The sequence below is a fragment of the Corythoichthys intestinalis genome, chromosome 6 (assembly GCF_030265065.1).
Source record: "Corythoichthys intestinalis isolate RoL2023-P3 chromosome 6, ASM3026506v1, whole genome shotgun sequence".
Lineage (NCBI taxonomy): Eukaryota > Metazoa > Chordata > Actinopteri > Syngnathiformes > Syngnathidae > Corythoichthys > Corythoichthys intestinalis.
Window position 1 is genome coordinate 27,909,455 of NC_080400.1, and position 15,802 is coordinate 27,925,256.

The window sequence follows — 15,802 nt, forward strand, 5'->3', positions numbered from 1 at the left end:
GCGAGCAAGCTCGTCATTTCCCTGCTGCGGGCAGGAATGCTTGTTGAGGGGGAAATGCTGGAGAATGACCGCCAGACAAACCAGCCAACGTAGGAGGATGACCCGAGGATAGTGGTCTATTGCCAGGCACACGAAGAGGGCAGAGGGGGCTGGAAGTCTGGACGTTATAGCAAATTGCAGACGAGAGTGGGGGGTTTCACAAGCATAAGCCGAGTATAGCGTTCTCTCGGCGGGCACGCGAAGAGGACCGAGAGGGGTGTGTGACAAGCCACTGGTCGTCTGCCGAGTGGCCTTCTTGGTGGACAATCAGCCACAAAATGCAAGCCACTTCCTAATTAAAACGTGTGCAATGATCCCAGTATTTGACATAATACCAAACACGTAGTTACTCACTTCCTCGTAAGTCAAATGGTCCCACAGTTGTTAGACTTGTTTTGGCCAATCTCCGGGGTGAACGGGAACTTTTAGAAATCCAAAAAGGCTCACACGCCTCTTCCTGGTGCAGCAACTAGTACATTTGGCTGGCATGATGCGAAAAATAAAACAAATTAATTTGCAAAATCAACTGAATCCGCAGTCCATCTGCATGCTATAAAGCAGTGGCATATTGTGAGATGCTGACCCGGGTGACGTCACATTTGCATTCGTCCTAAACCCGAGACTGGAGCCGGAAGATGCTCATTTTCATGGCGCGGGATTTAAAAAATGGAATAAATAAAACGATTGCTTCCACACACATCCAAGCGGTCCATTTCATTAAGGAGCATAAAATACAGCGTTAAATATCAAATAAACACGCTTTTTGCTGTCATAGGCACTTGAAAACTGTAGAAAAACATATTTTTGTCAAATACCCTGCTTCGTGTAGACATTGCCTTGGAAGGGAATTGTGAGTGATATGTATCTGTTCATTTTTTCCTAAATATCTGAATAAATTTAGAAGCTGCTATTTTTAATGAGTCCTGTATTATAAATTCACTTTTACAATGATGAAACACTTGGTTGAATGAGAAAAAGCCAGACAATTTGAAGACAATAATAATAAGCATAGGCGGAGTTACTATTCAGGTGAAGTAGCCGATCGCCTGGGGGGCCCGCAACCAGCTGCCCTTGCCCCAACGAGCAAGGGCTTGGGCCACCGGAGCCAGCAGCACCCCCAACTATTCGTCATGTATTTATGTCGGCATACCAAACAAACAAATAACAAAACAAAAAAGAAAGCCATTTGAATGCTGCATTTATATTATCTCTCCCCCACATACACGCACTACAATGGACTGTTCCACGACGATGGACTGAATATCAGTCGCTTAGCTTCATTTAGCGCCGTTTAGCTTGGCTTAGCTCTGTTTAGCATCGCTTAGCTGTTTGTTAGCTTCACTTAGCTCTCTCGTGTTTTTCACGTCACTAAGCTCGCTATTTTTACAGCTTACTTGCTACTTTGCACGACGGCTATCGTTTATTTCGAACACATGAGCGAACGTGCTCTCCATGAGAGCCAAAGCGCAGTGAGGGAGAAGTTGAGAACAGGCCACTAATGCCTCTTTCTTCTTCTTCTTCTTCTTTTTGTTTATTGGCAGTTTACCCCTCGGTGCCGTGGGGCATTACCGCCACCTACTGGACCGACGGTTTAGCACGAGATCTGGCAGTTACAGACTAAAAGTAATCCCTCCTGACAACCAGTGAAACACACCCAGAGTGTAGATAAAACCCGAGCCAAAAAATTGGATAAATGACATAGTAACAACCGAATTAAATACTAATGAATTACCCTCTTCCTATATCCTGTCCAACAACCCTGTGTCCCTGAGAAACTTTATTAGCCCTTTTTGAATATTAGCCCTTTTCATCTGCAGAACATTTCCCATCCCAAATGTCTCTTCTGCCTGGTGCAGCACCATTCTGAACCGATCCCTCTGCTCTCCATACTTCCCGCATACCATTAGAATGTGTTCAACCGTTTCACGCTCCCCACAATGTTTACATTTCCCATCTTTGTGTTTTCCTATCCTATGCAACGAATCATTTAGCCCCGTGTGTCCTATCCTCATTCGACTCAACACCACCTCCTCCCTTCTGCTTCTCCCCAATCTCCTTCCCATACCCACCTGTGACTGTATTGAGAAAAAATGTCTCCCCGTTTCTTGTGCTTCCCAATACTCTTGCCACCTCTTTTGTATGTAGCCCCCAATAATGGATTTCCCTTCCGCTCTACTCAGGACGCCCTGCCTTTCTATCCCCAGTGCTCTCAGCGATTGCTTGGCCAGGATGTCCACTACCTCATTTCCCTCAATCCCCACGTGCGCCGGGACCCACACAAACTCCACCCTGAGCCCACCTTTCTGTGCTTCATACAGTAGCCTGTGCAATTCAAATACTAAGTCAAGTCTACTGGACTTCATGGTTAAAATACTCGTGAGCGCCGACCAACTGTCCGAAGCAATCACTGCCAATTTTATCCCATTTGTTTGAACCCAACCAAGTGCCATTATAATTGCTGTTACTTCCACTGCATAAACAGACAAGTGATCTGTACACCTCGTTTTAATGTCCACATTGTAACTCGGCACATGTACCGCCGCCCCAGTACGTCCAGTTTCCGGATCCTTCGACCCGTCCGTAAATACCAGAACGTTTTGCCCATACCTCTGTCCCAGATACTCCTCATCCACCATACCCTGGTTTCCCCTCTCCCGGATCACTTCCTTAATCCCAAAATTTACCACCGGCATTGTGAATAGCCAGGGCGCAACACTGGATACTGGTACTGGTTTTGCCGAACTCCAACTGGCTAAGCCCTGCCAGTTCTGCCACTGCATTCCCCACCCCGCTGAAGGTCATCTTCTGTTGATTTGTGTCCTCCCACCTGTCCATCAACACTTTCGTTACTGGATGTGTGTCTCCATGGCCCCTTACACTCACCCAATATGCAAGCATAATTTTCAATCTTCTAAGTCTCAACGGGAGCTCCCCCAATTCCACCTGTACTGCTGCGACTGGTGACGTTCTGAAAGCTCCACTGCATATTCTCAGACCGTGCGCTTGTTGCACCTCCAGCTTTCTGAGGTGGGAGTTCGCTGCCGAGGCATAAGCCATACACCCATAATCAATTGAAGACCTCATGATCGCCCGATATATATTGAGTAAGGCAGCTCTCGCTGCTCCCCAATCCCTCCCTGACAGGCACCTCAATATGTTATTGACCTTTTTACATTTTTCCACCAATCTATCTATATGCTGTGCCCATGTAAGCTTTTCATCAAACCACATCCCTAAAAACTAATGCCTCTTTTAACTTTCTTCATCTTCTTCAAACCGAACATAAAATACACGATAGCACACCCTGTGGCGAAACAATGCAGTACAGTTCCAATCAGTCATACAATAACACTCAACAGCTGGTTAACAGCATTTGCTAACAAAAAAAAAAATTAAATGATCTATTAGTGACACCACGAGCAATGACGAAGAATGTTTTTTTTACACAGTGTTAAGCTTTCGGTTAGCGGTGAACATTTCAAAATAAAAGCACGTCATGTTCGTCATATAAATAACGATTCCTGGAGTTAATCCCACATATTTCAGAATTAATATTATAATATGTTGAGTAAATACAACAGAATACAGATTCTACACTAAGAATAACTTTCAAATGACACTATGACAAATATGATTGGCAATGACTAATTATTATAATTATTATACTACTATTTTATATAGTAGTATACTATAATAATAATTAGAGATGTCCCGATCGATAGGGTCCGATCACGTCATTTTCAAAGTATCGGAATCGGCAAAAAAATATCGGAGATGCCTTTTTTTAATATATATATATATTTTTTAATTAAATCATTTTCTAATTGTATTTAATGTTACAGACATAATATGTTACACTCATCCAGAGTCTTTAGTTTAGGCTTAAGGTAGGGTTATCAAATTTATCCTGGCGGTAATTAATGTTTTTAAAAAAATTATCACGTTAAAATATTTAACGCAATTATATCATGCGCTGCACGACCCACTCACGCAGTGTTGCGTTTAATCTGTAATGGCACCGTTTTACCTATATATTCAACTAAAAGGCAGCGTAAAATGAGTAGAGTGAATTTTGGCAGCCTTTGGAGCCTTTTTTTAATCGGCTAAAGCCTTACAATCCCTCTCCCTACGATTAGAAATATCATGGGAAGCAATGTGGGGAAGAAAGGTAGTAATTGATCTTTTTCTTAACACCCTATGTTATTTCCCAATGCAGAGAAGATATGTCAATTGGTACCACAACGCACAGTCATGGTTGCACTTCCCATCATGCATTTGGGCAGAACAGTTAAATGGCTACAGTATCATTTACTGAACGCTCAACAAATACACTAAATGGCAATATTAAGTCACAATATACAAAGTCACATTTATCCTTTGAGAATTACAAGTCTTTCTATCTGTGGATCCTTCTCACAGAAAGAATGTTAATAATGTAAATGCCATCTTGAGGATTTATTGTCATTATAAACAAATACAGTACTTATGCACTGTATGTTGAATGTATATATTCGTCCAAGTTTTATTCATTTTTTTCTTAATGCATTGCCAAAATGTATATGATCGGGAAAAATTATCGGGAATGATTGGAATTGAATCGGGAGCAAAAAAAAAGCAATCGGATCGGGAAATATCGGGATCGGCAGATACTCAAACTAAAACGATCGGGATCGGATCGGGAGCAAAAAACATGATCGGAACAACCCTAATAATAATGCTGGATTTTTTTTTTTTTAAGAATTGTTTTGAATAATGATGGAAAGGCAAAGTCAGAGTTCTGAATCTGTTTATTTTCCATTCTTTTGCACTAGTAAATGCTATCAGCATTTAACCACATTGTTTATTTGTGATTAATTATTGTTATTTACATGATTATTTGTAATTTAATAAAGAATTTAAGTGTTCCAAAATGGTTTTGTGAATTAATAAGCGTCAACAAAAATGTCATCGCTAAATTAGTAAAAAAAAAAAAAAAAAAAAAAGAAAGAAAATTATTAGATTAGTCGACTAATTGTATAACTAGTCAGCTGACTAATCAGGAGAAATTTGTCGTTTAGGACAGTCATAGTGTACCGCAACATATTTCCTACACACCCTTCTCACTTTTTTAACCCCTGACCCATGAAAAGGGCCCCTGGATATGTTCGCCTTAAGCCCCAAAATTGCCAAGTCCGCCACTGATAATAAGTACAGTATGTTAAGCTTAATCACAATATTGCCTCCGTTGTCATCATTACGGACCAAAAACATACACAAGAAGAAAACAGTAGAGGAAATAAGCAAAGATATCTTTAATTTACTTTCTGTAAAACAAGACATTGTCTATCAAACTAGCGTAATGAGTATGTAGGATGGGCGATTAACAGGCTTGGATGCAGTTGTACAGCATTTTCATCATAAAGCCACTTCAAACGTCAAGCAATGGGTATAAAATTCAAGAAAGGCCCTCCCAAGACAGAAAAAAACATCTTAGTCAACTAGGAACAGGGGACAACATAAAATATTAGCCATTATTCATGTGTTGATATATACCGGTATATTTCATCATATGGTCAAGTACTACTGATTAGAAAAAATGGATAATACATGTTTCATAGCATAAACAAATAAACAATAGCTTTGCTTTTATTTGCTACCTGGCCATCAAGTGTTTCTTGGTGTTTTTTTCCGGCCTCAAAAGAATGATAAAACACTTTGGGGCAAAAATACAAAAAAGTAAACCATAACTGGAGGCAAGCATAGCGAAGATCTCCACAGCAACCATGTACTTCCCAGGCGAGCTGACGTAGGCGGGCACGAAGGCCACCCACACGGCACAGAAGATGAGCATGCTGAAAGTGATCATCTTGGCCTCATTAAAGTTGTCGGGGAGATTCCTGGCGAGGAAGGCCAGCAGGAGACAAGTGCAAGCCAGTAAACCGATGTAGCCCAGCACCAGAGAGAAACCCACCACAGAGGCCATGTCGCACTTTAGGGTGACTTTTAACCCTGGGGTATCAAAGTCTGGTTTAGGCTCAGGCGGGCTTAGTGACAGCCAAATTATACAGATGATGATCTATTGAAAAAAAATGCAAATCTCAGATTAATAGAATTCTAACTCCTCAAAAAGTTACGAATACTCTTGCAAAACTGCAATTATCTATTTCCACTCTGACCTGTATGGAAGTGAACAAACACACACTTCCTCTCTGCTGTCCCGGACCGAACCACTTCATCAAAGCTTCAGCACCAGGCCGGGCTGAACGGAAGGCCGCCAGGACCACGATGGTCTTGACTTGTAGACAGGACACGGACAGCACAAAACTAATACCGAAAGCCGCCTGCTGGAAGCGGCAGGACCACACGGACGGACGGCCGATGAACAGAAGCGAACAAAGGAAGCAGAGTTTGAGCGAGAGGAGGAGCAGGAAGCTCAGTTCGGAATTATTGGCTCGAACCTGAAAGGGCAATGATAAAACAGCTGGTTATGTCCGTCTTGTTGGTGTTACAGTACATTGTTTTATAGTAGTATTGGGCAGTTTTCTTATTTTTATTATGTCATTGGCATGTACAGTAACTGTTGTTAATAACAGCGTTATTTTTTTCAGCAGTGAATAATCTAATTACTTTTCCCATCTTTGCAACACCATGACCTTTACTGAGGATTTGAAAGGGCGCGTTACTACAATTTGGTTGAATGAAGTGCGTGTTGTCTGATTTTGTCACACATCAGCTGCCCGGGAATAGGTGGCTACGTGGGCGGTTCATGCCCTGCTTCACTGCACGCTCTGGCAAACACAACAAGACCAAGGAATTTCAAATGTAGCGTTCTCAAACTTGAATTATTTTCAATATTTAATATTGTTACTTTCTGGCATGCTTAAGGATAGTGTTCTGCCTATTTTGCAGTAGGCCTAACATACAGTTTCAAAGATTTGCACTGGTTAATGGTCAGTCTGCATTTATGTTTTCTTAACAGACTAATATATTTTGATCCAAATACCGTAATTTCCCGAATATAAGGCGCACCCGTGTATAACGTGCACCCCAAATTTACTTGTAAAATCTAGGGGAAATTATTGTACCCATGTATAACGTGCATGTTTCTTTGGATTGATACGGTAAAATAAAAGTGAGGACTGAAGTCGGAAATCGGAAAGAGCGCATCGCTGTAGACCAGGGGTCCCCATCTGCCGCGCATTTGCTACCGGGCCGCATAGAAATAATTTAATAACAACCGCATTCTGGCTGAATTAACCCTGTGGCCCTGCTTAACACACCAATATCCCTGTCGACTCTAGATATAATACTACGGGATAGATTAGAATGTTGTCATAGAAATCCATTGATTGGACTGCTAGCAGTACATCTTGTTTGTGTATATAATATATCTATGTGCGCTAGTCCTCGATAATAACGTATTGCTAGGCCGCAGGCGCAGCACATTTGTTCCCAGAAATAATTAGCCCCCACACGAGTGAAGATGACTGGAAAACAGACGTCTTTGGAGATATCTTTACGGCGAAAAAGGCACCTGACGAGCCTACAACCTCAAAGACCCATGAACGGCGAATGAGTGGATTCATGACCCGTTTGTGAATAAACCGAGTGATTCGAGCATGTCTGTGCAACAGGAAGATCAACTTGTCGAAATCGCATATGACGGCGACCTTATTAACACTTGAGAAGACAACTTTACCGAGGTTCTGGATTAAAGTCATTCTGGAATATCCTGACATCACTACGAGAGCTTTGAAAACCTTGCTACAATTTCCAACACCGTATCTTTGTGAAGCGGGCTTCTTAATTAATGTTTGACGACAAGGCGAAGTCGTTAATGGTGAGAGCGGTGTGCAGTTGTTGAGTGCAGCTTACATGGCAGGATATAACTGAGGAGAACTTTTCTACAAGTCCTTCCATGATCAAGCGTAAGTTAATATTCTTCTCTTTCAAGAAAGTTTGTAGTGTTCACTTTGGAATGGCTGCATTTGCACATTTTGCGACTATGGTTAACGTTACACGCATGCGCAGAACCGCATCGTTGCAATTTTTGATGGGTTGCAAAATTTGTCAGAACACCGGTCCGTGAAAAAAAGACCCAAAAAAGGTGCAAAAAAGGTTGGGGACCCCTGCTGTAGACGGTAACAAGAGGAACTATTGTTATTTGGGTTTGAGTTTCCCGAGGGACAGATATAGTTGACGGACACAGGAAGTCTGTGTTGTCTTATGTTTGTCATGGTCCGAGTTGCAATAATCGTTGACTCAAATGAGTACAAGAAACTAAATTCAGTGCTTTATGAAGAGTGAAAAAAACTGAATTTAACACAGATGAAATAATTCAACCAATTAGAGTGAAGCATTACTGAAACAAAATGGTGACGTCATGTACCATAATGGTCGGCAACGCATCGTCGCATACGTTTTCTTCAACACAACATGGCCGTGTCAATAAAAAAAAAAAATTGGTCTTCATATATATATATATATATATATATATATATATATATATATATATATATATATATATATATATATATATATATATATATATATATATATATATATATATATATATATATACATATATATATAATATATATATATATATATTTCTGTCTCCATCCCTGTACCCATGTATAATGCGCACCATGATTTTACAAGTTGATTTTGGTGGTAAAAAGTGTGCGTTATATTTGGGAAATTACGGGTAAATACCAAATGTTCTAAACTACAGTGTTTATATTCAATCAGTAAATATAAACATCTTTGACGTAAAAAATGTTATAGAATGTATGATGTAAAAACGTTTAGAACGTGAAAAGTAGCGTGAGTTACTTTGCTGAGTAACTAATTACTCATACAATGAGATAACTGAGTTACTAACTCAATTACTTTTTGGGAGAAGTAATTTGTAACTGTAACTAATTCTTACTTTTAAAGTAAGATTAACAATACTGACGGTAACTAATCCTTCCAGGGCACTCATTTAACTCATTGGCTGTCTCTGACAGCGCTAGATGTCCAATCCATTTTAACTGTGTGGGGCGAATGAACTTTACCCTCCAGTTAACAACGGTATGGAAGTCTAGTGCCGTCACCCGCACTGAAAGATAGGCCTTTTCGGCCAGTTCTCCCACTTCAAATGAATTGGACGTCTATCGCCGTCAATGGCAGGTAATGAGTTAATACTACGAAAACAAAAATCAACTTTAGAGTGGTATCTGCAGCCAATGTATTTCTGTTTTTTTTATTTTATCTTTGAATAACACTGTATTAATCTATAAATTTGTTTATAATTGTACAAAGATAAAATACAAAACAATAATGATTAATAATTTTGAATAAATATGAATAATAATCGCTAATATTAAAACATTTTTAAACTAAAAATAGTTACTTAATGCAACACTAAGTAACTTTTCAACCTTTATAAAATATTTTAAAAGGGATGCTACCAGGGACAAAAGAAAAAACATTGGGACCTCATCAGCACTGACGAGTTCGAGTGGGGTTGGGGGGTTAGCCACACTATGCCACACGGTTGCTAACCATCATATGCTATTGTTTAGCCACAACTGGATTAATTACATTTTTACTATTCATCCTTCACACAGCTGCTGGAAAAACAACTATCATTTAATCCATCTACAGGCCACTGGGAGATCATGATTTTACGACACTGTGCAGATGTGCGCTGGTCCCCATGGGAAACGCAGTCTTCCTTACAGCAAAACACTACCGCTTTTGTCTACCAGCGTCCCTAAAATCGACCAAAAGTGAAAAGCTACCTAGGGTTGCTTAAAAGGTCTTACGTGTCAATTTTAATTTTTTTTTTTTTTTTAAATAAAAAATAGTCACCTTCTCTCTAAAGGATTAAAGGTCACCAGTGCTAACTTTTAAAAAGCTGTCCACTGTCTTTGTGCTGGCAAGTACATGATAAATCAATCAATCAATCAATCAAGATTTGTCTTTCCCTTTAAGAGCCACTGCGTTCGAGCAATCAAATCGAGGTATGTAAAATGTGACCTCCCAGGCATAACTGGATTTTAAAGGGGGGCCAGGCCCCCTCTGGTGGCCGAAAAGTGTCATAGCATGCAATTGACTTTCCTATGTATATAAAAGTTGTAAAGCAATAAAACTGCAACAAACAAACAACATTTTTTTTGAACAGATCATGTGACTAGCAACTTAGACGGTCATTTGCTTTGCATATAAATTTATAAAAAATTTTCAAATGATTTTTTTTTCTTTGATTGAAAATATATATTTTTTTTTTTATTGAAGCACCTTTTTGGGGGGATTAAATGATTTAGACACAAATGTCCTACCCATAATATGGCCCAAACACAAAAAGGATTGCTTCTATCTAAGAAAACTTTTTCGAAGAAAAATGAAGTGTTCAAATGCAAATTTTTCAATCTCAAATATTTTTTCGCATTCAAAAACTTTTAGCATCATTGAAATTTTTCTTTTTTTGATTGAAGTGATTTTTCTTTTTGAAAATATATCGTTTTATGAAGCAACTTATTTTTTTATTGAATAATGACAAAAATGTCTTAGCCAAAGTTTGGCCCAAAATGCAAATCAACATTACTTCAATCATCAAAGTTGCTTGATCGAAGCAACTTTTTGTTTTATTTATTTTTTTTTAAAAATCGAAACAACTTTTTTTTTTTTTTTGATTGAATAATAAAGACATAAATCTACCTCCATATGGCTCAACCCAGGGGATACAATTTTTGACTGGGATAACTACATTGGCACGACACGGCGGGCATACCATATTCAATGGATGACGATCTTGGCGAAAAGTATTGCCTAAGCAGCCTGATTTAGAATTCCCCTCAAGAATGAGGGGAAACAAAAATGCTCATTGTCAACTTATTATTATAAATATTCTTGTAAGTTAATTTTATTACTGACACTGCGTTTCAGGGTCATCAACATGTTGTGCCCCTCTGCCCCAAAAGTCGAACTCCGCCTATGCTCCCAGGTCAATTGAAATGACAGTGTGTACAGTCTTACCACAGGCGTATGTTTATAGTAGAGAAAGACCACAAAGACGGCAGTGGTCACCAAGGTGCCAGACGCGGCAACTGCAGTGAGGGTGATGCCCAAGGTCTCGTTGAAGGCCAGGAAGTCCAGCTGTCGTAGAACGCAGACTGTGTGCTCGGCGTTGGACCAGAACTCCAGTGGGCAGCGGTCACAAGTGGGTGAACCTGAAACATATCAAGAGAATAAGTCAGCTAGTAAAATAAAAGTCTTTGTGTTCATTCACCGGTTATGTTGCTGATTTCCCCTTCAGCGCATGGGATGCAATCAAAGCAGCAGATGGGTTCTCCTTTCCTGGTGGCCACCCTGGTTCCAGGAGGGCAACTCTCACTACACACAGATGTGGGGACCTGTAAAGTAAAATTGTAAGCTAATCATTAACTGTCTATGTGTATAGTATTTTAGCAAATAGGCTTCTATTAGGCACCTGGCTATATCCCGAGCTCCACTGGACGGCTGAGTCGTTCATAAGGATTTCGTAGCCTTCCACTCGGCCAATCAGAACAAGTTTCAAAACACCGTCTGTGGTCATCTGCCAGTTCACAAGGTCATACTTAGCAGGAATGTCTGCTCCTTCAAAATAAAGCCTTTCCTCCTGTGGTGTGGTGAAGTTGACATCATTTAAGTGCTGCAGGAGCTGAAAACATAGAAGGCATATGAAGGCATGAAAAACAATAACTCATGTGTAAAGAATAACATTTTTGTAACATGGTTTGGTCAAATTAAGACGAACTGTCATAAATACAGTAGAGGGGGGCTCAGCTTATACTGAAGCATTTAGTGAAGTATATCAGCTGTCTTTTCCTGATTATTAAATATTTTTATATTTTTTTATTACGAAATATTTTTTATTATATGTTATGTTTTTATTTATTTGTTATATGTTTTTATTTATTTTTAAATAAATATTTAATTATTGTATTATTTAATGTTTTTTATTTAGTTAGTTTGAAGTTGCAAAAACATATTGTAATTTATTGGATTTGATTTTTATTGTTTTTAAATATATAGATTTAAAATTATCTGATCGGATTATTTCAATCCATAAAAAATATTAAACTTCTTTATCAGTGCATTTTTTCATATATTTACTTAATTTCCAATTGTTATTATTTTTAAAGGTACGATCATCTATTGTTGTTCGATAGTTCAATACCGCTGTTCTTATCGTTTTATTTGTAAAATAATGTATTTCTATTTTCTTTTTTTTTTCATCGTTTGCTGTTTTTTTTTTTTTTTTATCATTCATTATGTGTCCTTTGTCTATGCTTCAATTCTAATACACTTTAGAATGATGACTACAAATAAAAGGAAATATTTATGTTTGCCAAGTAGGGCAGGAAAATGCATTGGAGGGAGAAAAAAACTTTTTTAAAATTTTATTTTATATTTTATTCATTTCATTAAACTATTATTCCAAAATGAAACACAAAATTCCATTTCAGTTAAAGGTTTGCTGCACTATCCGTCAGCCCATATTGTTACAATTAACCACGCCACTGCCAAATATATGAATATAAAATGAGTCTCACACTAAACTATACTTACCTCAGCAGGCTTAACGTTTCCGGGTGACAAACAGGTTGAACTGCTGTCCCTGGAGACCATATTAGAATTAGGGCAAGAGAGTCTGTCGTGGAGGGCGTGAGCTGCGGCGTAAACAGCCAAATAAGCGTTATAGGCCTGTCGTAGCTGGGAGGTGTCAGTGAAGAGATTATCCACCCCCTTCAGGCTCTCCTCCCCACCGCACATGGGCAGAGAGGCACTCCAGTCAGACAGGTTTGTGACATTGGATAGCCAAGGCCTACATGCAAATTGTTTCTCCCAGAATTCTCTCAAGATGTGATCATCCGGGCGATGTGACGGGGTCAAACCACGGATGTAATCTTCGAATCCGACGATCGGCGAGCTTCGAATGGCCATGCCCAGGACACCGCTCGCCACTTTTGAAGTGACAGGGTGTTGGAGAAGATTGCCGCTCGTGCTCCAGGCCTCGCTAGCTAGAAACTGCTTGTCAGTCACCTGATGTCAGCATGCATAAAGGTCATATGATACACAATCGTTAAAGATTTTTTTGTAAAGCAGTGCTCGCATCTCACGTTCATTTCGGCCAGTTGCAGAAACAGTTCTCTAACGTCCGTGTACCAGGAAAAAACCAGGATCACTTTGGCACTCGATGCTTTAATGGCAAGGGCTGCTTTCCTGGCATCATTCTTGATGATTTGCCTATTTAGAGTTTCCACAAAGGCCAGACACACCCCAGACCCCTGAGTTTCCTCTTGGAATACCTAGTGGCCCGTAACATGACATTATTAATGATATTTTTTACCCTATTCTAATGACATACAATTGTTACACACTATAAACTAAAATCAATGAATGCCTCAAAAAGGGTGGCATAATTATTGGGATTTCTGATACTGGTCACCTTAACAGCCACCAGACCATAGTCATTGTTCGCCACCACAGCTCCGATCCAGGTCCATTTGAAGTATATAGCCAGCCTGGCAATGGCCCGAGCTTGGTAAATGTCGCTGGGGACGGTTCTGAAGAAGTTGGGAAACTGGCGCCTGTCACTCAAACAAGGACAGCTTGCTTGGTAGCTCATCTAATAGAATTCAAAAAGATTGGGTACAACATTCTAAAAATGTGAGTACATTTTAAGAGCTTTTGGTGAAATCATATGAAAATGTAATTAAAGAAAAGATGTTTATGTGCCTGTGCTAAAAAATAATAATAGGTTGCTCTTCTTGTGCAGGTACATACATCATTCAAATATTGTGAAATAGAATAGGTCTGGCAATACAAACGTTTTATACTGTGTATTTCTGTGTTTCTTTCAACTTATTAAAATTTATCAATCTATATCAATAATTTCCAAGGTCTGGAAAAATGCAAATAGGTGCAAAAGTAGGTGTCTAATTATGAAAAAAATAACACACAATAAACATTCAAAAGCCAAATTTGGGGGGGGAAATGTGCTTCTAAGTTCTCTTTGTCCTGCTCCCTTTCAGGCATTTTTGTGTGTTTGTTTTGTTACTTGAAATGTAATAACATGTAATTTCTCAATGAATGCAACTGCCTGAAATGAATAAATAAATACATTGTATATCGACTTGTGCTGCCCTGATATATTAATATTTTGATTTGTATTTTTTTTTTTTTTTTCGGTTTTCACCATGTTTGATCATTATCAATTGTTTCAAATATTTTGTACATTTTATTATTCTCATTCACCTTTATAACTAATTTGTTATACATTGTGTTTAGAACTTCCGAAAATGCTGCAGCAAACATATACAATAACAGAAAAAACACTGGCCCAGGGAACCAAAACTATAATAACACTAAAAATGTATAAACTAATGGCTTATTGACTGTGTCAATTGAAATTAAACATGATTATCTCTGTAAAGTTCATCTAACATACAATAGAATAAACTTACTAAAGGCACAGAGAGTGGCGCAAGCACTCTAGAGAGTATCATGGCTGTTTTGGATGAAGCCCCACCAATGATCAACGGAACACCTAGAAGGACACTAAGAATGTTATTTAAAAATAAATAAATAAATAAATAAATAAATAAATAAACACATATATATCTGCTTAACTCCAACTCCACATGGTAATAATGCTATTTGATGGTACCTTTTCTCCCACCTTCCTCAAAAGCGTGCACTGGCGTTACCGTGAGGTTACAGGTGCTGCTGTCCCCGCTCACCAGTGCAAGAGCTGCCTGTGTGGCCCACGGGTGCATGGCGCAGCTGTCGCGGATGTGGTAGCCCAGGCTTACACCCGGCAAAAGACGAGGATTCCGGTTGATTTCCTCCACGGCAAACACCGTGGCATAAATGTACTGTAAAGGGAGTTGCTCTAAACTGGAGTGAAGGGACAAACAAAGCATAACACTATAGTGAGTTGAACTTGAAGCCTGATTGACCAATGAAACCTCCGTGTTTTTATCGTAAAGATTGTTTCATATTCTTGAATAGGAAATGATGGACAGTCATGATGGAATTGAAAACCTAAAATAAATGCACTATAATAATTAAACTGTGAACGTCAGTTATACCCAGTGCATTCTTTGTAATCTGGTTCACTAGAAAAATTGTGGTCTGTGGTTGGAGGTACGTAGTGGAGATGAAACAGTCCACCAATGATGATATCTCCATCCTGGTAAAGCCCCCGGCTAGCTGGTGTTCCCCACCGATGGCAAGACTGTGCGTGAACTGCCTGTAGACCAACCCTTAGGCCAGGCTGTCTGCTTACCAGCCCCACCAAAAGCATCAGCGGGGCTGAGGATGGCCACCGGCGCATGAAGAAACAGGAGAGCCAAGACATGGGCAAACTGTGAGACAACACAAAACATAATTATTCAAAAGACACCAATGATTTCAATGAAAGAGACATTACGCATAATACAACCTACACCTGAGAAGTACTTTGCCTCAGTGGCCGCCTCCTGCTTCGTCTCATTGCACATCTATTTCTAAGTGTCGCAAACTGCCCTGGGCGAAAAGACGCCCATTCAATCTCCCTTGTCCCAAACATGCAGCAAAAACAGTCATTAAAAGTAGGCAGCTGTGTTTTTCAAGTGCAAAGCAACAAGGCCGCAGAGATAACCCACTCAGGGATCCACTTATTGAAAGGCGGCCAGCATAAGTGGCCAGTTTTGTCTTTTAAAGTGCAACCAGTTAGCCTCTTTTAAACCACTGAAGTAACATAAAAGCA

The 15,802-nt window shown here is 39.4% G+C and overlaps 1 protein-coding gene across 1 annotated transcript; it reads right to left on the minus strand.

The window, feature by feature from the left end:
- Positions 1 to 5,671: 5,671 nt before the first annotated feature.
- LOC130917754 (extracellular calcium-sensing receptor) lies at positions 5,672 to 15,554 on the minus strand. Its single transcript, XM_057839420.1, has 13 exons — positions 15,501 to 15,554; positions 15,341 to 15,419; positions 15,144 to 15,264; positions 14,720 to 14,949; positions 14,517 to 14,599; positions 13,499 to 13,678; positions 13,170 to 13,358; positions 12,619 to 13,092; positions 11,498 to 11,707; positions 11,297 to 11,420; positions 11,044 to 11,237; positions 6,195 to 6,476; positions 5,672 to 6,094 (listed from the first exon to the last, which is right to left on the minus strand). Exons 1-13 carry the CDS (start codon positions 15,552 to 15,554, stop codon positions 5,672 to 5,674), a joined length of 2,643 nt encoding a protein of 880 aa, XP_057695403.1.
- Between the last annotated feature and the right edge of the window lie 248 nt (positions 15,555 to 15,802).

What these genes read in the sequence shown, in the direction of transcription:
- LOC130917754 (XM_057839420.1), bottom strand. Translation starts at nt 15,554, where the DNA reads ATGTGCAATGAGACGAAGCAGGAGGCGGCCACTGAGGCAAAGTACTTC. An exon ending in GGAGCTCGGGATATAGCCAG is followed by an intron (nt 11,421 to 11,497) that starts GTGCCTAATAGA and finishes TTTACTTTACAG; the next exon opens with GTCCCCACATCTGTGTGTAG. An exon ending in GGAAATCAGCAACATAACCG is followed by an intron (nt 11,238 to 11,296) that starts GTGAATGAACAC and finishes GATATGTTTCAG; the next exon opens with GTTCACCCACTTGTGACCGC.